The sequence below is a fragment of the Scyliorhinus canicula genome, chromosome 3, assembly GCF_902713615.1.
Source record: "Scyliorhinus canicula chromosome 3, sScyCan1.1, whole genome shotgun sequence".
In the NCBI taxonomy this organism is placed as follows: domain Eukaryota; kingdom Metazoa; phylum Chordata; class Chondrichthyes; order Carcharhiniformes; family Scyliorhinidae; genus Scyliorhinus; species Scyliorhinus canicula.
The window spans coordinates 266,404,472-266,427,688 of NC_052148.1; the positions used below are offsets into that span (position 1 = coordinate 266,404,472).

A 23,217-nucleotide genomic window follows, 5' to 3' on the forward strand; every position below is an offset into this window, starting at 1 on the left:
AAGCCTGTACTGGTCATACCACCCTTTAAGTTTGCACATTCTCCCCTGTCTGCGTGGGTTTCCTCCGGGTGCTCCGGTTTTGTCCTACTGTCCAAATTTGTGCAGGTTAGGTGGATTGGCCATGCTAAGTGCCCCCTCGCGTCCAAAAGGTTAGGTGGGGCTACTGGGTTACGGGGTAAGGCTGGGGTTTATGGGCCCAGGTAGGGTGCTCTTTCAAAGGCTCGGTGCTGACTCTCTAGGCCAAATGGTCTCCCACTGCACCATATGGTTTCTGTCATCCTATGAACAGGAGTGGGCCATTCACTTCCTCGAGCCCTGTTTCTGCCGTTCATCTTCGTATTTCAAATCCATCTACCTGCTGGTTCCATAATGATTAATGTCCTTACTTGAATAGAATCTATCAATCTATTAAGGGCGCGGCATGGTGGCACAGCGGTTAGCACTGCTGCCTCACAGTGCCAGGGACCCGGGTTCAATTCCGGCTTTGGGTCACTGTCTGTGTGGATTCTGCACATTCTCCACATGTCGGCGTGGGTTTCCTCCGGGTGCTCCGGTTTCCTCCCACGGACCAATGTTAGGTGAACTGGCCATTCTAAATTGCCATTTGGTGTCCGAAAAGGTTAGATGGGGTTACTGGGTTACGAGGATCGGCTGGATGCGTGCGCTTAGGTAAGGTGCTCATTCAGAGGGGCAGCGCAGACTCGATGGGCCAGGTGGCCTCCTTCTGCACTGTAGGGATTCTATGAATCTATAATCTCCGTTTTGAAATTTTTGTTGACTTAGGGTGGAGCTTTCCAGACTTGAGATCCCGCCCAAGCCCACCTCCCCACTGTGGGATCCCCAGCAGTGGGGAGGGCTAGCCACCCAAAAGCCCATAGACCTCGGAGGGACAGGAAGATCCCACTGGCAGCCAGTGACTTGCTGCTTCAGCCACGGGTAAACCCGCCTTGGGAAAGTTGGGGGGGGGGGGGGGGGGGGGGGGGGGGGGGGGGGTGCCGGGAAATCCCAGTCTTAGTTTCAACCACATAATTTTCTTTCTATTAATGTTATGAAAGAGCACTTGAAGGGCTTTATTGAATTTAATGTTGTCCATTTTAAATTTTAATTGGAAACCTATGAAAGTAGCCGCAAATCTTCTGCCTGGTGTAAAAAGAACCTGATGCCGATTGGAGTCGTGACTTGATTTCTTTCAGTTGATGGAAGAGCTTAATTTTACACCAAATGGGGAGGGTGGAAGTTCAGGTGGAGTTGCAGGGGCTCTTGCAAGCCCCTTTTCCACCCAGATCTGACTGACTGCTGTTTTTAAATCGTTGGCAAGAAGGACATAGTCCCAAAACCAGTGGGGTCTGCTTCAGGATTGGGATCCGGATATCATAACTTGGACCTAATCTGTTATTTTAACCTGAGGCTTGAGTAGGGTAGGGGAGAGACACTGATGGGAACAAGAACCCAATGAGGTATATTGAAAAAGTATATTTTTGTGCCTTTTCAATGAGGACCAGCAGGGACTTGTGTTGAGCCTCATAACTGCACCTTGGGCCAATTTTCTTTGAGCTTTTGTCTACCTTCCCTTGTTGGGGATTCTCTTCCTAGGTTTGACGATAAACTTCTTTAGGCCCCAGGAAGCCTGGCAGCGATTCCAAACTTGACGGTATAAATGCGGCCCGGGAACTGAAATCTCTGGCTCACGGCAAGAAACCCTGTGCTTACTCTTAACTCCTTACCTAGCTTTGTCCACACTGTAGTGTTGGCCTGAAGCCTCCAGCAACTGAAGGTTATTCTCTGGGACAGAGCGACCAAGAATCCTGGAGATATGCCAACAAATCAACCTCCAAAAACAGCGCACTACAGAAGTGACACACCAATGCAGTCCATTGTCCCCCACAAAACAGATGGAAGCCATCAGAGTAATTGGAGATGAGTGACGAATGGCCAACAGTCAAGAGTCACCCCACTGGGTGATGGGTGACCAATGGTTGGAGTGTGGGAGGCAGGTCAATGGAGGAAGGATGTCTGGTAAAGAAACATAGAACATAGAACATAGAACGATACAGCGCAGTACAGGCCCTTCGGCCCTCAATGTTGCACCGACATGGAAAAAAACTAAAGGCCATCTAACCTACACTATGCCCTTATCATCCATATGCTTATCCAATAAACTTTTAAATGCCCTCAATGTTGGCGAGTTCACTACTGTTGCAGGTAGGGCATTCCACGGCCTCACCACTCTTTGCGTAAAAAACCCACCTCTGACCTCTGTCCTATATCTATTACCCCTCAATTTAAGGCTATGTCCCCTCGTGATAGCCACCTCCATCCGCGGAAGAAGGCTCTCACTGTCCACCCTATCTAACCCTCTGATCATTTTGTATGCCTCTATTAGGTCACCTCTTAACCTTCTTCTCTCTAACGAAAACAACCTGAAGTCCATCAGCCTTTCCTCATAAGATTTTCCCTCCATACCAGGCAACATCCTGGTAAATCTCCTCTGCACCCGTTCCAAAGCTTCCACGTCCTTCCTATAATGAGGCGACCAGAACTGTACGCAATACTCCAAATGCGGCCGTACTAGAGTTTTGTACAACTGCAACATGACCTCATGGCTCCGGAACTCAATCCCTCTACCAATAAAGGCCATCACACCATAGTCCTTCTTCACAACCCTATCAACCTGGGTGGCAACTTTCAGGGATCTATGTACATGGACACCGAGATCCCTCAGCTCATCCACACTACCAAGAATTTTACCATTAGCCAAATATTCCGCATTCCTGTTATTCTTTCCAAAGTGAATCACCTCACACTTCTCCACATTAAACTCCATTTGCCACCTCTCAGCCCAGCTCTGCAGCTTATCTATGTCCCTCTGTAACCTGCAACATCCTTCCGCACTGTCTACAACTCCACCGACTTTAGTGTCGTCTGCAAATTTACTTACCCATACTTCTGCTCCCTCCTCTAGGTCATTTATAAAAATGACAAACAGCAACGGCCCCAGAACAGATCCTTGTGGTACGCCACTCGTAACTGAACTCCATTCTGAACATTTCCCATCAACCACCACTCTCTGTCTTCTTTCAACTAGCCAATTTCTGATCCACATCTCTAAATCACCCTCAATCCCCAGCCTCCGTATTTTCTGCAATAGCCGACCGTGGGGAACCTTATCAAACACTTTACTGAAATCCATATACACCACATCAACTGCTTTACCCTCGTCCACCTGTTCAGTCACCTTCTCAAAGAACTCGATAAGGTTTGTGAGGCATGACCTACCCTTCACAAAACCATGCTGACTATCCCTAATCATATTATTCCTATCTAGATGATTATAAATCGTATCTTTTATAATCCTCTCCAAGACTTTACCCACCACAGATGTTAGGCTCACCGGCCTATAGTTACCGGGGTTATCTCTACTCCCCTTCTTGAACAAAGGGACCACATTTGCTATCCTCCAGTCCTCTGGCACTATTCCTGTAGCCAATGATGACCTAAAAATCAAAGCCAAAGGCTCAGCAATCTCTTCCCTGGCTTCCCAGAGAATCCTAGGATAAATCCCATCAGGCCCCGGGGACTTATCTATTTTCACCTTGTCCAGAATTGCCAACACTTCTTCCCTACTCACCTCAATGCCATCTATTCTAATAGCCTGGGTCTCAGCATTCTCCTCCACAATATTATCTTTTTCCTGAGTGAATACTGACAAAAAGTATTCATTTAGTATCTCGCTTATCTCCTCAGCCTCCACACACAACTTCCCACCACTGTCCTTGACTGGCCCTACTCTTACCCTAGTCATTCTTTTATTCCTGACAAACCTTCAGGAATACTTCCAACCCTGTATTGCATTGGCAACCCTACCTCCATCAGTCCACCTATCCCACTCTACATTTTGTTAAAACCCCACACAAAAGGTTGAGGAAAGTGAAACCTCATTAAGACGAGGCACAGGAGAAATTTCTCCCGGGTGGTCGCCTCTTTCCCGGTTAGCACTGGGAGGCCGGCTCACTGACTATACTCATTGTGCCCTCAGCTCCACTTTCCTCCCTACCTACCCTCCTCTACTCTGACTCCTTTGTCAACCAAGAACCCGCCCAGCAGCCTTAAAAATATTTAATGACCCAGCTTTCACTGCTCTTTGGGAAAGAGAGATTCACACACACACTCGAAGAGAGGAAAAAATATTATCCTCACCTGCATCTTAAATGGGAGGTGTTATTTTTCTAAACTGCCCCCTAGCTATGGTCTCTCCCACAAGGGAAAACATTGGCTGAATGTGAAAACCTTACTGTGCTCCAACCCGACAGATAAGGTAGGTTTTGCAGATAAACTGCAAGTCGTAAAGAGCAGAACCACCGCTTCGTATTGGCAAGAATCCAAAGGGTTTATATGAAACACCACACAATAAAACTTCAATGCAGTTCACTGCTTGAGGTAATATGGCAGATAATAGTGGCAGCTGACTGGCAATTAATCAAACGTTATAAAATGGGATGCCAAAAAAACGTTAGATGATAGCAGGTTTTAGTCCTGTCGATCAGGGACGATAGGGCATAAACAATCATGAAAATGCGAAACAGTATTTTTAAAAAAACTCTTCTTCCTGGCCTCTCATATTTGTCATGTGGAGTATGTGATGGTTAAAAAACATTCATGAATTCTTCAACATCCTCCACGAGATCACAGGGGATGAGAAAACACCTTCCAGCACTGGCTCTTTCAACAAAATGCCACATTCTGACCTTCATTTAGCATGCAGATAACCTTTAACTGGAAAGGTTCCAGTGTGGTTTGAGTACAAATGACTTATGACAGCTCTTCAAGACCACATTCAAAGACAGACAGCAAACGTGTCTTGCCGTCCTTCAAGATATTCGTTCCTAAAAGGTGGCATGCCACAATAACAGCAGCCCGGAAGCTTCGGACATTTCCGGTGGCTATTTTCCTCTTCTGGAGAGTTAGCTGCGGGTTGCAATCTGAGGTGTCAGAATTGAATAGAAACAAAAGTTCCTCAGCAAGTCCGTCGCCGTCTGTGGGGAGAGGAATACGGCCAGAATTGTCAACTCTTTTTCTCTCCATCTATGACGCCAGACATGCTGAGTATTTTCTGCTTTTAGTTCAGTTTTGCACCACCCGCAATACCTTGTTCTTGTGTCGATAAATGAGCAGGCAAGAGATTCCTCTCACCATATCACGGAGACACTCCACTTCCCAGGATGCAATTCCCATTGGCGATTCATATTTGAATGTTCACATATATTCTGCCTATCCTCCATCATCACTTGGTCAAAATCTCAGAACCCCTTATCTACCGTCAAGGCGTTTTTATCCCACATACAGGGAGAAGACCAGAATCCATATTCGGCTTTGTGCAACTGGCTTTTAGAGCAAGGCAAAAGACAATTATAAAAAACGTACAATATTACACTTTCATACGAGTCTATGAATTAGGGACAGGAGTAGGCCACTCGGTCCTACAAGCCTGCTCCGCCATTCAGTAAAATCATGACGGATCTGACTGTTAACCTCCTACTGACCCATGGAAACCTTTTACCCTCCCCTTTTTAATCAAGAATCTTATCTACTCCTGCCTTGAAAACATTTAAAGTTGCTCCTTCCGCTGACTTTTGAGGTAAGGAATTCCACTCACTACTGTCTGAAAAAGTTTCTTCTCAACTCTATCTTAAAAGGGCGACCCTGATTTTTCACCAGTAACCCCCCCGCCCCGGTTCTAGATACTCCCACAATATGAAACATCCTTTTGTTATGGGCCAGGGTTTAGAGAACCCCAAAGTGTATCATGGAGTTCACCTGACCCACAAACTTTAACAGATTGCGGTATGGGGAGCACACGGCCCACTCTACAGGTGTGGTACATCAGAAATGGAAAAGTATTTTTTAAAGCAAAGCAATGTTTATTCTATGAACTCAAGTTAACCTTTTTAAAACACACAGTGAACATCTCAGCAACCATCAATTCAAATATAACCCCCAAAGAATACAACAGTACGTAATCCTTAAGCTGTCCTTTTAACATCCTTAAGACTTTTTAAAAATCTTTAAACAGAAGCACATCAGGTTAAAGTCACTACCGAGAGCAGTTATTAGTTTTAAATACACAAAGGATTGATTTACAGTCTTTAGATTACAGAGAGAGACTCATACATCTTCTGGCTGTGACTGCAGCTATCCAGCTCTGAAAACTAAACTAAAACACATTCTGCAGCAAACAGCCTAAAACGAAAGTTAAAAAGCTGACAGACAGCCCAGCTCCACCCACTCTCTGACATCACTGCAGTGATAAACACTCATTTCTTAAAGGTACATTTCTTAAACACCCATTTCTTAAAGGTACTCTCACATGACACTCTCCACCTCTACCCTGTCAAGATCCCTCAGGATCTTATATGTTTCAATGAAGTTGCCTCTTCCCCTTCTAAACTCCAATGGATACAAGCCAATCCAATCTTTCCCCATAATGTAACCCACCCATTCCTGGTATTAGTTTGATAAACGCTTCTCTGAACTCTTCTTATGCATTTACATCTTTCCTTAAATAAGGAGACCAATACTGTACACAATACTCCAGATGTGGTCTGACCAATGCCCTGTATAACCTCCCTACTTCTGTAATCAATTCCCCTCGCAATAAATGAGAAAGTTCTATTAGCTTCTCCAATGACTCGCTCTGTACTTGCATACTAGCCTTTTGCGATTCATGCCCCAGGATACCCTGAACCTCAACTGAATACCCCTCAAAAACCAAGATTCATTTTACATTTGTGTAAATTATTGCTCGATTGAATGCGCTCCTCTTTACCAAGCTGTTGTACGCAGCGTTATAGCTGGAATCAGGCCAATCTGTTTTCGACCGATAATGCTGCTGGTTGCCGGGCTAATATTGACCAGGGCACTCTGAATGTCATCCCTGCTGTGATTCAGTTAATACCGTGAGATCCTTTGTGTACGTCCATCAAGAGGGCAGGCAGGGCACTTCATTGAATGTCTCATCTGAAAGATGGCATCACGGACAATGCAGTACTCCCTCCAAGGCAAAAGTAGTTCCCAGTGAGTTAAGACCGACTGTCACGTGGATGTCCCTTTAAGAAAAGTGTGCTTTATCAAATTGCTGCAGTGACGTCAGTGTGTGGGTGGAGCTGGGCTCTGCTCTTTTTACTTTCGTTTTGAGCTAGAAGCTCTTTTTGGCTCTGTGTTTTAGTTCCGCTTTCAGTTGGAGAGCTGCATTCAAACCAAGCAGATGTATATCGATCACTCTCTCTCTCTGCAATCTAAAGAATGTCTCCAGATCGCTTGATGATTTCAAAGTAATACCTGTTTCTGTAAGGAATGCAAACCTACTGTCTTTGTTAAAAAGGGTGTTTAGCTTATGAATATTGTTAGGAAAGTTACTAAGGGCTATCTATAGAGTAATGTATCTTGGGGTGGAGGGGGGTATCAGTGTTGGTAGTTGGTAAGATGTTTACTGTGGGTTCATAAAATGTTAACTGGGTTCATAGAATAAACATTGTTTTTGTTTAAAAATACTTTAGATCTCTGTAGCATCACACCTGTAAAGTGGGCTCTTGTGCTCACCATAACCAAAATCTATTCAAAGCTGTGGGTCAGGTGAACTCCATGATACACTTTGGTGTTCCCTAAACCCTAGCACATAATATGACCCAGAAGAGAGTTTGGACAGAATCGAGAGGATGTGAAACACCCCCCCCCCCCCCCCCACCCCGCCTTTGCCCATCAATGGGATGATTTAATATTCATTTTCCAGATCCTAGTTCATTTCTGGAATGTCCCGAGTGCCTCACTGATTCAAGCTGAGACGCTGATGAATAAATGTACATCAGGATGTGAGTTATTAGGAACTCCAATGTAATTTTAACTGCTTGCTGAGAGCAATACTTTTGTCTGGTCTCTCAATTGCCATTGGGAAAACAATCTCTCCATTGGGCTACATGGAGAACGTTCGAGCTCCCTCCTCCGACACGTAAAACCTTCCCGAACCTGGCCCATGCCGCCCCCAACCCTGGCTGCCAGTCCGGTGACCTTTGACCATATCACAGGTGCAAAGCAGGCAGGCTGAATCGAGAGATGCCTGTTGCAGGCAGTCAGGCAGCCAGAGGGATAGTAATGAAGCCTGGCTATTAAAATAGGCCTGGCCTCCTCGTGCAGCTCCCAATCAAATGGTCTAGACCTCATACTGCTTTCCACTTGGGGGTGAAAACCTCCCTCCGATCGGTCACTGCAGCACCGTGTATTAATGATCATTCAGTCTCAAATATATTGACTGGGGTTCAGCTGGAAAACTGCGTGCAGCAGCTTTGTATAGAGGAAAGAAATTCAATCTAGTCATGATAAAATAGATTTAGAATTGAATCATTTGTCACAAATGTAAATAGTAGTGTTAGATATGGAAAGATTGTCCGTCTGGAATGGATAAAATAAATTCAAAGGCAAAGGTCTAATTTATCATGAACCAGCTATCAGTTTGGACAGAATTACATCCTCAACTGTTGATCGATTTGTTCAATAAATACTCCAGGGCGAAGCCTTGTTGAGGACTAAATGTCTTTGGACGCCACAGAAAAATTGTCACACAGAATTGTAGTACGTGCACGATCGGCTGCCTGTCTTGTCGCCCACGGTAGCACAGTGGTTAGCACTGTTGCTTCACAGCTCCAGGGTCCCGGGTTCGATTCCTGGCTTGGGGGACTGTCTACGCGGAGTTTGCACGTTCTTCCTGTGTCTGCGTGGGTTTCCTCCGGGTGCTCCGGTTTCCTCCCACAAGTCCCGAAAGATGTGCTGTTAGGTGAACTGGACATTCTGAATTCTCCCTCCGCGTACCCGAACAGGCACCGGAATGTGGCGACTGGGGGATTTTCACAGTAACTTCATTGCAGTGTTAATGTAAGCCTACTTGTGACACTAATAAAGATTATTAGATTATTATTATTACACTGTTCTCATTTTAGCAGGAGGCCATTCAGCCCATTGAGCTTGTTTCGCACAGACACGGCTGATCTGTGTCATGACTCCACCCGCCCATATCTTGGTTCCATATTAGTTCATGGCCTCAGGTGACAAAGGTTAATCAATCTCAGACCCACAATCATTAACCAAGCTCGCATCTACTGCTTTATGCCGGCGAGATTTCCACAGGTCTGCTACCCCTTGGCTGATGACAGATTTGTGAACGCCCTCCCACGTGGGCTGGTTCTAGTCTTGCCCACCAACAGAAAAGGTTTCTCTATCTACCAACCATTCATTTCCTTTGAAAATACTCAAAGACTCAATTAAATCATCCCTGAATCTTCTGTATTTCAGGGAGGTCCATACCTGTTTATGCAATCTCTCCTGCTAATCTAACCTGGTGAATCCGCGCTGTACTTTCCCCAAAGCCTAGATATCCTTTCTGAAATGCAGTCCCCAAATCTGTGTGCAATACTTAAAAGTGGTCAAACCAGAGCTGTGACAAATCTTCCACCTCTTCATATTCTAGTCTTCTAGATATAAGATATTAGCCTTTCTGATTATCTCTTGTACCTGAACACTACAACGTTTTAGTGATCTGTGCACATGACCCCTGAATCGTTTTATACCTCCACTCTTACTAGCTTTTCAAGACCTAAAAATTACTTCAGCTGCCAGGGCCCCAAGGTCTGGGATTGGTCCCCGAATCCTGTACACCTCCCTCCCTCCTTTTCCAACGCTTCTCAAACCGTTGACCATGCTTAGGTCAACTGTCCCAAAGCCTCCTGACTCGGGCTGGTCCACTGCTCCTATTTTGCTTTCTTCCGTTTATATAGCACTTTTCTTGATCACCATTTTCTCAAAGCAAACTGCAGCCAGTTAATTTCTTTCGACACCGTGGATAACTCCACAGCTGTTCTTCAATACAGTGCTATAGGGTCTTGTACATCCACCAAAGGAAAGACAGAGCGCCCTGCAGATGCCTGTTCCGGGATCTACCTGGCTCGCCATGCCTCCTGAGATCTAACATGATCTCATGAGATGTTGCGATCTGAATCCCACCCTTTTATGCAAATCTGCACATTAGAGGTCTCACTCTAACATGCGTTCCCACAATCAACCCAAACGAGGACCAGCCGGAACGCCACCTGTGAGGGTCTCCCAGGGAATCGGAGGCCCCCTCCCCAGGTGCTGTCCGTCTGGCACTGCCAGGGCTATCGGGCCCGGGGTCCGCTGAGCCTGTGAGGTGGGGTGTGGGGGCCCGAGGACCCCCTTACAGGTGTTGAGGATTTGAGGGGCTTCAGGGGTCACATTGCGGGGGTGAGGGGTGGTGCAAGAGATCAGGACGCCATTTAAAAATGACGTCCCGATCTCATCCTGCACTGAGGAATTCCCGCGAGTGGAGCTCCTCAGTGTAGGAAACAGGACTAAGTGTGGCCTGAGCAGGGTATTGCCCGCTGAGACCCTGAATGATAACAGATTCCCGATAGATAGCCTGGTGTTCCTTGGCACTGCGTGCACTGGGAAACACCCCGCTAAATGCACTCGTCACGGAACTCTGTTCTAATTTGGTTAGATCACCCCCTATATTTCCACTAGCTTTGCATCATCCGCAACCTTAGATGATTTACTTATCTCTTTGTCCAAGTTATTAATACAGATCGCATCCTTCCTCTTCTCTCGTGGTTTCCCCATTATCCCCCCCACCGGGTTGCGTAGTCCTTTGGTTCTTCATCTTTCTTTTTTTCCCTGGCTTACTCCTCGTTGCCGGCCTCGAACAGGTTTTGGAACAGTCCGCTGAACTGCCCCCAAGTATCCAGGAAGCCTTCCTCTGATTCTCGGATGGCGTACTTAATCTTCTCCAGGTGGAGAAATTCCAAGAGGTCAGCGAGCCAGTCTGCAGCTTTGGGTGGTGCTGCCGATCGCCAGCCGAGCAGGATTCTCCGGCGTGCGATTAGGGAAGCGAAAGCAAGGACGCTGGCCCCCTTCCCCATGTGTAGCTTGGGGAAGATTGCCACTATTGGGCACGGCTTCACCCTCACCCCCACAACCAATGGAGGTGGGGGGGAGGAGGATGGAGAGGATATCATAGACTGATCCAGAGGGCAGCAAAATATACATACAGTTAGTCAAATGAAGGACAAAACAAACCTCGCTGTAAAATAAAGCATATTAGCACAGGCAAGAAAAATGTAATGTATATAAATAACAACTGTTTATAAATATGAGAAAAGCCAGTAAAAAGATTTGAAAAAAATTCTGTAAATTTAAGTTCTAATCGCAACTTGACAATTCTGCAGTTTAAGATCTATATTTTCTAATATTAACAAAGAATAAACCAAATATAATTATTTTTGTATGATAGAACTAGTGGTTAATCTTAGTTTAGAATCATTTATGCCGAGCAAAAAGGCTCGATGTCAAAATATTTGGTTGAATATGGTTTTTGTGACTTGGTATAAGTCTGGTTATTTCTATATATTACAAACAATAAAAGAACACTGACAGACTAAAAAAAAAAATTAATACAGATCGCAGGGGGAGGTAGTGACATAGTGGTATTATTACTGGACTAGTAATCCACAGAGACCCAGAGACATGCTCTGGGGATCCGGGTTGAAATCCCACCATGGCAGATGGTGAAACCTGAATTCAATAAAAATCTGGAATTAAAAGTCTAAAGATGACCAACAAACCATTGCCAATTGTCAGACAAAAAACATCTGGCTCTCTCATCTCTTTTAGGGAACAAAATCAGTTGTCTTCACCATATCTGGCCTACATGTGACTCCAGATCCACAGCATTGTGGTTGACTCTTAAATGCCCTCAAGGATGGGCAAGAAATTCCAGCCCAGTAGGCGACGCCCACATCCCAGGAATGGATTAAAAAGAAATAGCTGAGGGACAGCACTTTTCTTTGCATCACTTCACTTGTCACACACTGACAAATTGAAAATGTCCCATTTATCGCTACGCTTGGCTTCCTGTCTGTTAGCCGATCATCTGCCAATGCTAACTGGACCAATCCTCTGTCCACCCCTGCAACCCAACTCCGTGAGTCCTTATCATCCCTATTAAACTTGTGGCTCTTTATCAGATGCCTGTTGGATATCTAGTTAATCTACAGCTACTGGTTCCCTTTTAACGACCGTACTATTGGGCTGTAGGGTAGCACAAGTGGCGAGCACTGTGGCTTCACAGCGCCAGGGTCCCAGGTTCGATTCCCCGCTGGGTCCCAGTCTGTGCGGAGTCAGCACATTGTCCCCGTGTCTGCGTTGGTTTCCTCTGGGTGCTGCGGTTTCCTCCCACAGTCCAAAGGCGTGCAGGTTAGGTAGATTGGCCATGATAAATTGCCCTTAGTGACCAAAAAAGGTTCGGAGGGGTTACTGGGATAGGGTGGAAGTGAGGGCTTAAATGGGTCGGTGCAGACCCGATGGGCTGAATGGTCTCCTTTTGCACTAAGTTCTATCTTCTACTACACCCTCAAAAATCTCTAATAAATTGTGTTAAAACACTACTTACCTTTTGAAAAACCATGTTGACTTCTCTGATCATACAGTAGACATCCTTAATATTAGATCCCAGAACTTTCCTGATGTCTGCTGTCAGGTCAGCTGGCCTGTATTTTGCAGTTTTCTCTCTCCCTCTTTCTTGAATAACGGTGTCACATTTGCTAACTTCCAGTGTGCTGGGACTGTTCCAGAAATGAGGGAATTTTGGATAATCAGAGCTTCCAGTGTCTCCGCAGTTATCTCCTTTTGAACCCCGAGACCCTTTTTTAAGGAGGGTGTTCCAGTGCCTATGGGCAAGGTCATTGAAGGCCCCACATTTCAATTGGAGATGGTTGATTAGCCAGAGCTGGAGGAATGCAGATATCTCAGACCTTTGCAATGCTGGAAGAGATTACGGAGAGGTGAGGGCACAGAAAGAAGGGTGACTGGTTTAAAATTGTTGCCAGTTTAGGTCAGCGAGCACAAGAGGGATATCGGTGAACAAAATTCAATGCAAGTTAGAAAACAAGCAACAATGTTTTGGATCCCCCCCCCCCCCCCCCCCCCCCCCCCAAGATTATGTACTCTTTTGGGAGCTTATGATACTGGATTACTAATTCAGAAACTTTGGACCAAACCCTTTGGAAAAGTCATAGTGAGTTCCCCTGGCACTCCATTATCAACACATAAGTTGGTCAGCAACAAAATCAGAAAATACGGGACAATCACAGCAGGCCTGACAGCATCTGTGGAGCGAGAAGGGAAGCAAACGTTTCAAGTCTGGATGAATCTTTCTCAAAGCTGGAGAGAACTGGAAATGAGGTCAGATTTATACTGTTGTGGTGGAGGGGTACCTGGAGTAGTGGGGCTGGGTAGAGGGCCAGCGATAGGTGGAGATTGACAAAGGTGTCATGGAAAGTTAGACAAAAGGAATGTAAATGGCGGTGATTATGGCTAAGAAGGGGGCTGGTAGTGGCACATAAAGCGATCAGAATGCGTGAATGTCAGATCAAAGGCGAACAGTGGATCCAAGGACAATGAGGACCAGGTGGCCCAAGTGTGGTGAGGGGAAACTGATCAATGGAATAAATGGAAATAAATGGATGGAAATAAAAATGGGGTGAAGGTGGAGGAGAGAGTTCCCAGTCTGAAGTTGTTGAACTCAATGATAAGTCCGGAAGATTGGAATGTGCCTAATCGGAAGATGAGGTGTTGTTCCTCCAGTTTGCGCTGGGCTTCACTGGTTCATTGTAGCAGGCCAACGATGGACATGTGGACGTGAGAGTTGGACAGTGAGTTGAAATGTCAAACAACAGGAAGGTCTGGGTTCTGCTTGTGGACGGGTTGGAGGTGTTCTGCAATGTGGTCACTGCAAAGTTGGTCAGCAAGTTCAGGCAACTTTAGGTGATAATGCTGTGAGTTACAAATCATCAGAACTTGGCCACTTCACCATCAGCTTCTCACAACCGGATCTCGCCCTTAACTTCCATATTATTATTAACCACTGACTGAAATTGCCCATTAGTTTCACTGCAGAAAATTAGTGTAATGCCAAACTCTCCAGCCCCTAAAGATGGTCGTGAACCACATTCTTGAACTGTTGCAGTCCATATGGTGTAGGTAGACCTACAGTGCTGTTATGGAGGGAGATCGAGGATTTCGGCCCAGTGACACCTGAAGAAACATGATATATTTACAAATTGGAATTGTGTGCGACCTGGAGGGGAACTTGCAGGTGGTGGTGGGGCTTTCATGCCTCTGCTTCCCTTGTCCTTCTAGATGATAGAGGTCATGGGTTTGGAAGCTGCTGTTGAAGGAGGCTTGGTGATTGGCTGCAGTGCGTACTGTAGATGGGGTACACCTCTGCCACTGTGTGCCGGTGGTGGAGGGAAAGTATGCTTCAGGCAAAAGTGCCAATAACATATTAACTCATTGGGCTCTTGGCCAGAGCCAGGGTGGATTGTTTGTGTTTTTGTAAAACAGGTGATATTGAAGCAGGATTCTCTATTTGGGGGACTAAGTTCTCCTGTCGGAGTAGCGTCACTCCTGGTCAGCGCTGGTGCTAGGAGCGGTGCCCCGGGGCGATTCACTCTACCTTGTCATGCATGTTTATGCATGGCCGGGAGCGTGAGGGATGTTTCTTTTTCTAGCTATGATTGCCAGGTCCTCACCACATAAAAAACAGTTAAGTGTTTTCTGCTGAGAAAAAGAGGAAGTGAAAGCACTTACCTCCTAGATGTTTATAAACAATGGTTAGGCTCGCCACAGGGTACTTGAGATGCATTCAAGCATTACGGGAAATGCCAATAAACAATCCAGCCACCTGGCTGTCTGGAGGCCATTACCCTGTCAATTACAGCCTACTAAAAGCCAGTTCTCTTTGAGAGGGAATAGAAGCCTCGCAGATGAAAGGATCTGAGGGGGTTTAATGTCCTGTTACTTTCTATGAAATAACAGCTGTTGCTTTCAGCACTTCTGCCTGAGGCAGTCTGAAGGACTGGAAAGTAAAAGAGCAGTATTTTTCACTGTTCTTTAACTTCTAGGCAGGGGTGACTGATGGGGGTGTCTCTGATATTGGGGTCTCCGATTTTGGGGTCCCTTATATGGGGGAGTCTGATTTTGGGGGTCTCTGAAATGGGGGGAATCTCATGGCAGGGTTTTCTGGAGCATCTAATATGGGGTTGTGATATGGGGGTGTGTGATATGGGGGGTGTGTGATATGGGAGGTCTGATGTGGGCGTATGATGGAGGCTGGAGGGTGAGACAGGCAGGATTTATTTTGAGGGGAAGAGTGGGCCCTCCGATGGGCTTTGGGGGCACCTACATTACGTACTTACCCCCTTGTCCCAGCAAGAGGGCCATTGCATCAAGGCTATGCTGGAAGATACTTGAACCGATCCACACCCACGTGAATCCTGGTTGAGAGGGCCAGAGCATCATGGAGACTGGATAATCGGACTTCCAGCCCTGTAATCAGATGCAAATGGGTTCAAATAATCCATTTGCATTCTCCCACCGGCACGAGGCACGGAGCTCACTGCCGCTGCCGGTGAAGAACCGGAGACTCAGAATGGGATCGATGCCCCGTTTTCAGCCCGATGCTCGGGAACCCTGATACAAGCGATGGATAATCCAGCCCATGGTTTCCAGCTCCGAGTGAAACTGGCAATTTGGAGAATTAAAGCACAGAATAAAAGACTTTGGGAAGGAATCTCCATTGGCTGATGCCAAAATTGGGAAACATGATTGGGCAGAGAATAGGTCCTGACGCCAAAATCACAAAATCAGGTTGGCCGCTGATTTGACTCCAAATTGCAATTCTCCGTCACCTCGACAGCGGTGTTCCGGAATGCACTTGGAGTAAACACCGTTTGCATTTCATTAGCGGGCCTGACCCAGTATTCTCCGGGACCTCCGCGATCCTCCGCCTCTGATAGGCCGAGTTCCTGATGGTGTGGTGCACTTGTGCTTTTAAAATTTGTGAAACGGGCGTCGTGGCTGCTGAGGAGGTAGGACACAGAGAGGCGCGACTGTGGGCTGGTCAATGGCCGAGCTGGCTGGGGTGGGGTCCCTGCCAGGGTTGGGGGAGGGGGGGGGGGTGACGGGGAATAGGCCAAGTGGCCAGGGTGACCCCCACTGGACTTTAAAAGATATTATGAATATATTCTATTCGACTGTAAAGTTTCTCAAGAACTCCAGAAAGTGTAGCTTAATGAAATAGATAAATTTGGATATTGATTAACATTCTAGTGAAAGGAAAGCAGAGATGAGATGAATGAGGTGACAGTTTTCCCTTGGAGATATCTGTATCTTTGCCTATGAACCATAGCGCAGAAGGACGCCATTTATTGGAGACGGGAGCGATGCCAGAGGAAGGTTCTACTCCAGAGATTTGTCTGACCTAGTTCCCTCCATGCCTGAATCATGAATAAACTATTGGTTTCTCCTTTGGTTCATTGGAAGAAGTTCATGACAAAGATTTGCGACCTTTGACCTGCTCTTGTAGCCGCAGTATTTATTTGACTGGTTCATTCAGTTTCTGGTGAAAGGTGGCGCCCAGGATGTTGTGATGGAAGAGTTGCCGATGACAATGCCATTGATACCAATGAAGAATGCTGAGACAATGGGGAGGCAATGGCATAGTGGTATTGTCACTGGACTAATAATTCATGAGACCCAGGGTAATGCTTTGGGGACCCGGGTTCGAATCCCATCAGGGCAGGTGATGGAACCTGAATTCAAATTAATGATGACCATCAAACCATTGTCGATTGTCGTAAAAACCCCATCTGGTCCACTAATGTCCTTTAAGGAAGGAAATCTGCTGTCTTTACCTGGTCTGCCCTACATGCGAGTCCAGACCCACAGCAATGTGGTTGATTCTTAAATGCTCCTCAGGGATGGGCAATAAACGAATAAAAAAGTGACTTGAATCTTGTAAAGCATCAATGTCACTCGCCACTTTTTAAGCCCAGGTCTTGCTGCTTCATTATCGAAGGAATTGTAAACAGATCTGAACACTGGACAATCACCAGTGAAAAGTTCTTAAATCAAACTGTATTTTTAGTCTTACTGGAGACTTGGTCAAGAAGGTCAAGCAAATCAAGCACATTGGTCAGAAATTTTTTTCAAGCCATTGCCTGCATACCATGGTCAGTAAAGTAGTGGAAACAGTCATGGTTTTCCAGCAAAGTTGCAATGTCAGAGTGGGAGCAGATCCAATGGAATTCTCAGTCGCTGAAGTTGGTGCCCACTTTATGATGCAGAGGCGACCCAGAGATTTGATTCCTTGGGCAGGACTTTGTATTTTGGATCGGGACAAACGTTTGACCCAGATATCAGGGTCCTGACGCAAAATGCGGTCACCTTTCTCCAGGAGACCCTAATCTTTCCCTGAATTGGCCGATTACTGGCCAGAGGGTATTCTCGTTAAGCCAGAGGGCCAGTGGAAGGTTCCCCAAGATGGAAGGAGCTGTTATAATAATCTTTATTGTCACAAGTAGGCTTACATGAACACTGCAATGAAGTTACTGTGAAAATCCCCTAGTCGCCACATTCCGGCACCTGTTTGGATACATAGAGGGAGAATTCAGAATGTCCAATTCACCTAACAAACACGTCTTTCAGGGCTTGTGGGAGAAAACTGGAGCACCCAGGGGAAACCCATGAAGACACGGGGAGAATGTGCGGACTCCGCACAGACAGTGACCCAAGCTGGGAATTGGACCTGGGACCCTGGTGCTGTGAAGCAACAGTGCTAACCACTGTGCTACTGTGCTGCCCAAGTTATGGGTACGGGAGAGAGGGAGCGCCTCTCAGGAACAAATTTTAATTAAAATTAAATTTGGTCGAAGGCAGCACGGTAGCGCAGTGGTTAGCACTGCGGCCTCACGCGCCGAGGTCCTAGGTTTGATCCCGGCTCTGGGTGACTGTCCGTGTGGAGTTTGCACATTCTCCCCGTGTCTGTGTGGGTTTTCGCCCCCACAACCCAAAAGATATGCAGGGTAGGTGGATTGGCCACGCTAAATTGGCCCCTTAATTGAAAAAAAATGAATAGGGTATTCCAAATTTCTAATAAAAATTAAATTTGGTCATTATTACAGAGGGGAAACCCTAAGTCTCCAGCTTTGGCTGTGGATAGTTAGGGCCTCAAAGGCATCCTGGAGTGCTGGACTCCTGATCTGTCACCAAGAGACCGCCTTCACACAGTTGTTCCCATTGCCCTGGGGCCGTGGGAGGGGGGGGGGGGGGGGGGGGGGGGGGGGGGGGGGGGGGGCAGTTGGCCTCTTTTGCTGACCACAAACGAGTCCGAACTGACTTAGCAAAAGAAAAGTGGGCGGTTAGTATTGGCTTATTGGCACTAGTATTTACAAAGTATGTCAGATCCCAGCCTGGTTTGCCCTGAGTACCATATCTGGCCGATTTAATACAGAACTTAAACATGGATGATTTATCGCTCCCCACCCACTTAGCGAGGGAGCTCATACTTGACGAGACTCACGGGGAGCCTGATTTCTCTAACCCCGTAAGTCTCGTGCAGGTTATAACAGCTTCTGACGATTGCCCTTCACGGACTCCCCTTACTCGGCCACCCGCTGCTTGTGAGCAGGTAGGCCCTTCCTCGCTCCATCCCACATCCAGGAAAATAGCCCGGGGGCAAACCGGTGCCGGCAGGACACTGGCATGAAATGACGCACCATTAAAGTGGCCTGTGTATAGTTTAAGGCCGTTCACCGGGCCCACATGACAGTGGCCCGGATGAACAGGTTCTTTGGGGTAGAAGACAAGTGCGCAAAGTGTGCGGGAGGGCCAGCGAACCATGTCCATATGTTCTGGGCATGCCTGAAGCTTAGGAGATTTGGGCCGGGGTTTGCGGATGTCATGTCCAAGGTGTTAAAAACAAGGGTGGCAGCGAGTCCAGAGGTGGCGATTTTCGGGGTGTCGGAAGATCCGGGAATCCAGGAGGAGAAAGAAGCAGACGTCCTGGCCTTTGCTTCCCTGGTAGCCCGGAGACAGATATTATTAGCTTGGAGGGACTCAAAGCCCCTGAAGTCGGAGACCGGGCTGACTGACATGGCTAGCTTTCTCTGCCTGGAGAAAATCAAGTTCGCCTTGAGAGGGTCAATGTTAGGGTTCGTCCGGAGGTGGCAGCCGTTCGTCGACGTCTCTGGGGAAAATTAACCGTCAGCAGAAAGGGGGAGGGGGGGGAGTTGGGGTTTAGTTTAGTTTAGAATAGGGTGTTAGAAAAGGTGGGACATGTGAGGGAGGAAGACGGCTTTTGCACTCTATTTATATTTGGATGTACATTGGTTCTTTTGTTGTTATAAAACCATAAATACCTCAATAAAATGTTTATTTAAAAAAAAGGCCTGTGTTGATCTTCATTGGATCTTCACTTCAAACAATCAACCTGAGCAGGGCTTAGAAACGGCACAAAAAATAATCGTTAATTTTAGATTGACAAGGAAGCAAGGAAAAAATTTAATTTATCTTATCAAGGTTAATGGTAAATCTATGTAACGTTGAGAATGTGAACTGAACCAAACATTGAATAAATAGCCACTGTTGCATGAAGCTCAATACATCAGATAAGATCAGAACGTAATCTTGTGTTGACAAGCAAATCCACAGAGTCAACAATGCTTTTGATTAATAGTTTGAGAATGCCGAGGTACAAAAGTGCCTTTAACGGAAACTGGAGTGTCTCTTTATCATCTGGTGCTGATGCAGCTGAAATCTCATTGCCTCAGAATAAAGACAGCATTCAGATGCAATAAATACTCGGCCTGCTGTGCTCACTGATACAGGCCCGATACGGCATCGTACCTTTCATTGGACTGGCGTAATGAGCGTAAAGCTTTCAAAATGTCATGAGGCCTCAGGTGATCAGCGGCCACCAAGTTTACATTTGTAGAAAGAAAGAAAACTAAGAGGACGGCACGGTGGCACAGTGGTTAGCACTGCCGCCTCACAGCTCCAGGGACCCAGGTAGAATTCCGGCCTCGGGTCACCGTCTGCGTGGAGTTCGCACTTTCTCCCCGTGCCTGTGTGGGTTTCCTCCGGGTGCCTCCCGCAGACCAAAGATGTGCGGGTTGGGTGGATTGGCTGCACTAAATTGCCCCTTTGTGTCAAAAAGGGTAGGCAGGGTTACGGGGATTGGGTGGAAGTGTGGGCTGAAGTACGGTGCTCTTTCAAAGGGCCTGTGTGGACTCGAAGGGCCGAATGGTCTCCTTCTGCACTTGTAGGGATTCTACGACAGTAAACAAAAACAGAACGTTCACATTCAATTCAAAAGGTTAACTCTGTCTCTCTCCACAGATGCTGCCAGACCCGCTGAGCATTTTCAGCAATGCTCTGGGGACCCAGGTTCAAATACCACCACGGCAGATGCTGCAATTTGAATTCAATAATAATCTGGAATTTAAAAGTCCACTGATGACCATGAAACCATTGTTGATTGTCGTAAGAACCTATCTGGTTCACTAATGTCCTTCAGGGAAGGAAATCTGCAGTCCATCCCTGGTCTGGTCTACATGTGACTTCAGACCCAGAGCAATGTGGTTGACTCTTAAATGCAACTCAAGGGCAATTAGAGATGTTCAGTAAATGCTGGCCCAGCCAGCGACCTCCATGTCCCATGAACGAATGACCCACCACCCCCACCCCGCCACATCAACCCTCACCCACAGATTATCACAATCTTGCTGGGAGCATTGTTACAGCTGAGAACAAGGATGTTGAACCAAATATGTGCCGAGTAGTATTTCTGCCGGCTATTCGGAAACGGTGCTGTTTGAATAATCGCCTCCATCATTTTTTTTGGAGTTAAGTCTGAGGATAAGAAAATAAAATGCTTTCCATTCAGCCCTTGTAGCGTGTTAGCTGGCTTTGGAGTTGGAACGCCTTCAGTAGTGCCTTACAAATAAGAAATAAAAATCGACTGCCAGATTCGATAGGGGGGGGGGGAAATAAAACAACAGAGTGTTCGACTCAGCATCTTGTTTTTTTTTAAATCTCAGCCAATGAATAAAAGGGGCTCCTTTTTTTAAGATAAACACTTTGCGGGGAGAAGGGAAAATAGTGTCAGAGATTTGTTCTGGTAGCACAGTGCACTTGGGCACCGCAGTGGGCGTTCCAGCTCAGTCTGCATGTATCAAATGGCATTTCTATGGAATGACGATATGAATGACAGACTGATCCTTTCCACTTCACAGGTTGTTGACTCCAATCTAGTGGCTTTTGACTGTCACTGGATCTTCATAAATGAGGTAATTGTTCATCCGCCGGAGGGGGCGGGGGGGGTATGAAGAAAAATTCAGCCAAAGTTTTGCCAAGTAGCAATAGATATTGTAATCACTTTTTACCCCGATGGTACAAAAGGAATGAATATGTGAGAAACCCCAAGACCCCATTGCTTACTAATGATCCCTGCTATCTGATGCAAATGGACACTGGAATCTGGCGGAAAAAAAGAGAGAATGAGAATTATACTTTGTAAGCGCCTGGGGGGCAAGATGATTGGCAGCGCCATCCCGCCGAGCTGTCTTGGCCTGCCCTGCTGCCTGACAGTGTGTGCTGGTGAGTTTTTTGTTTGAAATACAGACTCCCTTTTGTCAGCCCAGTGAATACGTGGCAGCAAGTGTCACTTTGTTTCATTCATACTTTGGTTCCTTGGCAAAACTTTGTGTCGCCTCGGCTGGAATCTGTCGCTGGAAAGCTTTTGTCCGTTCGGGTTGAGTCACTGTGCTGGTTTTGAAGAGGCATTGCCATTCTTTTTTTGATCAGCTCTCTCCCTCTGCTGTTAAAAATTATGTGGACTTTTAAGCAGCAAGTTGTGCCACACCACTGCCTGACTAGGAGCTCAATCCAGTCGATTATATTTAATAAGTGTAATGCAGGGATGAATCTGGTAAGATTGAAAGATTTCTAATCCACTGCTGCCCTGTTTGTAGCTTGATGCAGCTCAAAAGAGCTCAAGGATCAATTGTGCCAACTTCCACAGCTAGGTTTTTTTCCTCCTTGATCACATTTCAGAGCTGTGTGCAATTGAGACACAATGCAATTTATTGCCCTTCAGTGCTCAGACTGGATTTAGATCGGCTGGGCTGGTCAATGGTCATCTGTTAGGAGTGAGAAGATACAGGTCACCACCAACACCCCTTCTTTGTCCCACCAATACCTCCCCACCCATGTACACCCCCCCACCCCGCAAGCCCACCACAGTTTCGCGAACTAGAAAAATAAGTGCCCACAGTCTCAGAGGACCACTGACGGTTCTCCCCTTTGAGAGCTGACCACTGGTGATTTAGCCTGAGGGTCACTGCCCCTTACCGTGCTGGATGTCTCCATGGGTGAGTGAGAGAATGCCCTCAGGTGAACCAGTTTAGACAGTAGGTGCGCAGGGGTAAAGTGTTACTGGCAGAGGTGAATTGTTTGAGGGACCGGAATGTGGCACTTCTGCAGATAATGGGACATAACTAAAATTGAAGCACCCTTACACAAAACATGAATATTCAACATTTGCAGGGACACTAATGATTTCTGCCAACCAAATTGTTTTTGGGAGTACAGAATGCTTGCAGTAGGCTCTCAGGAATTTTAAGTGTACCACCACTGAATGTACATTTAACAAACTACATATCCACAAAGAGCTTCCTGATGACACTTCCCAATAATGTTACAACATCCATAGATGTCCCTGTGAACTTTTTGTTGGTTACCAAATGCAGGAAATATTGCAGCATTTTAGCGAAGCTGAAGGGACTGCACGATTCTCATTCCCCCCTGCACAGGTACAACCCACTCTATCGCGAGTCTACCTGGGTTGCAAACTTCGTTTTGACATTTTTCTGGAGGTTGGGTCCCATGACATTCCATTTACAATTGTCACACCTGCCCAAGCTGCCTATCCTCCCCATCCCGTTCACCAATTTTTTTGTTGTCGATTGTTGAGAATCTCTTCTTCCCTTTCGATTTGTAAGTATTGCATAACACAATTCACCTACATGTACCCAAAGGCAATAAATGGTGGGTGCTGGGAGGGTGCTGAGAGGGTGCGGCTGGGTGCTGAGAGGGTGCGGCTGGGTGCTGAGAGGGTGCGGCTGGGTGCTGAGAGGGTGTGGGTGGGTGCTGAGGACGTAAGTGGGTGTTGAGAGGGTGCGGGTGGGTGCTGAGGGGGGTGGGTGCTGAGAGGGTCAGGATGGGTGATAAGCAGGTGCGGGTGGGTGCTGCGGACATAAG

At 46.6% G+C, this 23,217-nt stretch overlaps 1 protein-coding gene across 3 annotated transcripts in view; it reads left to right on the plus strand.

Moving 5' to 3' along the window:
• Window positions 1-23,217, plus strand: part of grid2 (glutamate receptor, ionotropic, delta 2) — a 1,198,200-nt gene that overhangs the window by 825,483 nt on the left and 349,500 nt on the right. For all 3 annotated transcript variants that reach the window (XM_038792750.1, XM_038792751.1, XM_038792752.1), the window contains one exon: window positions 21,192-21,245. In XM_038792750.1, coding sequence (XP_038648678.1) covers window positions 21,192-21,245 — 54 coding nt within the window. The remainder of the gene's footprint in view (window positions 1-21,191; window positions 21,246-23,217) is intronic.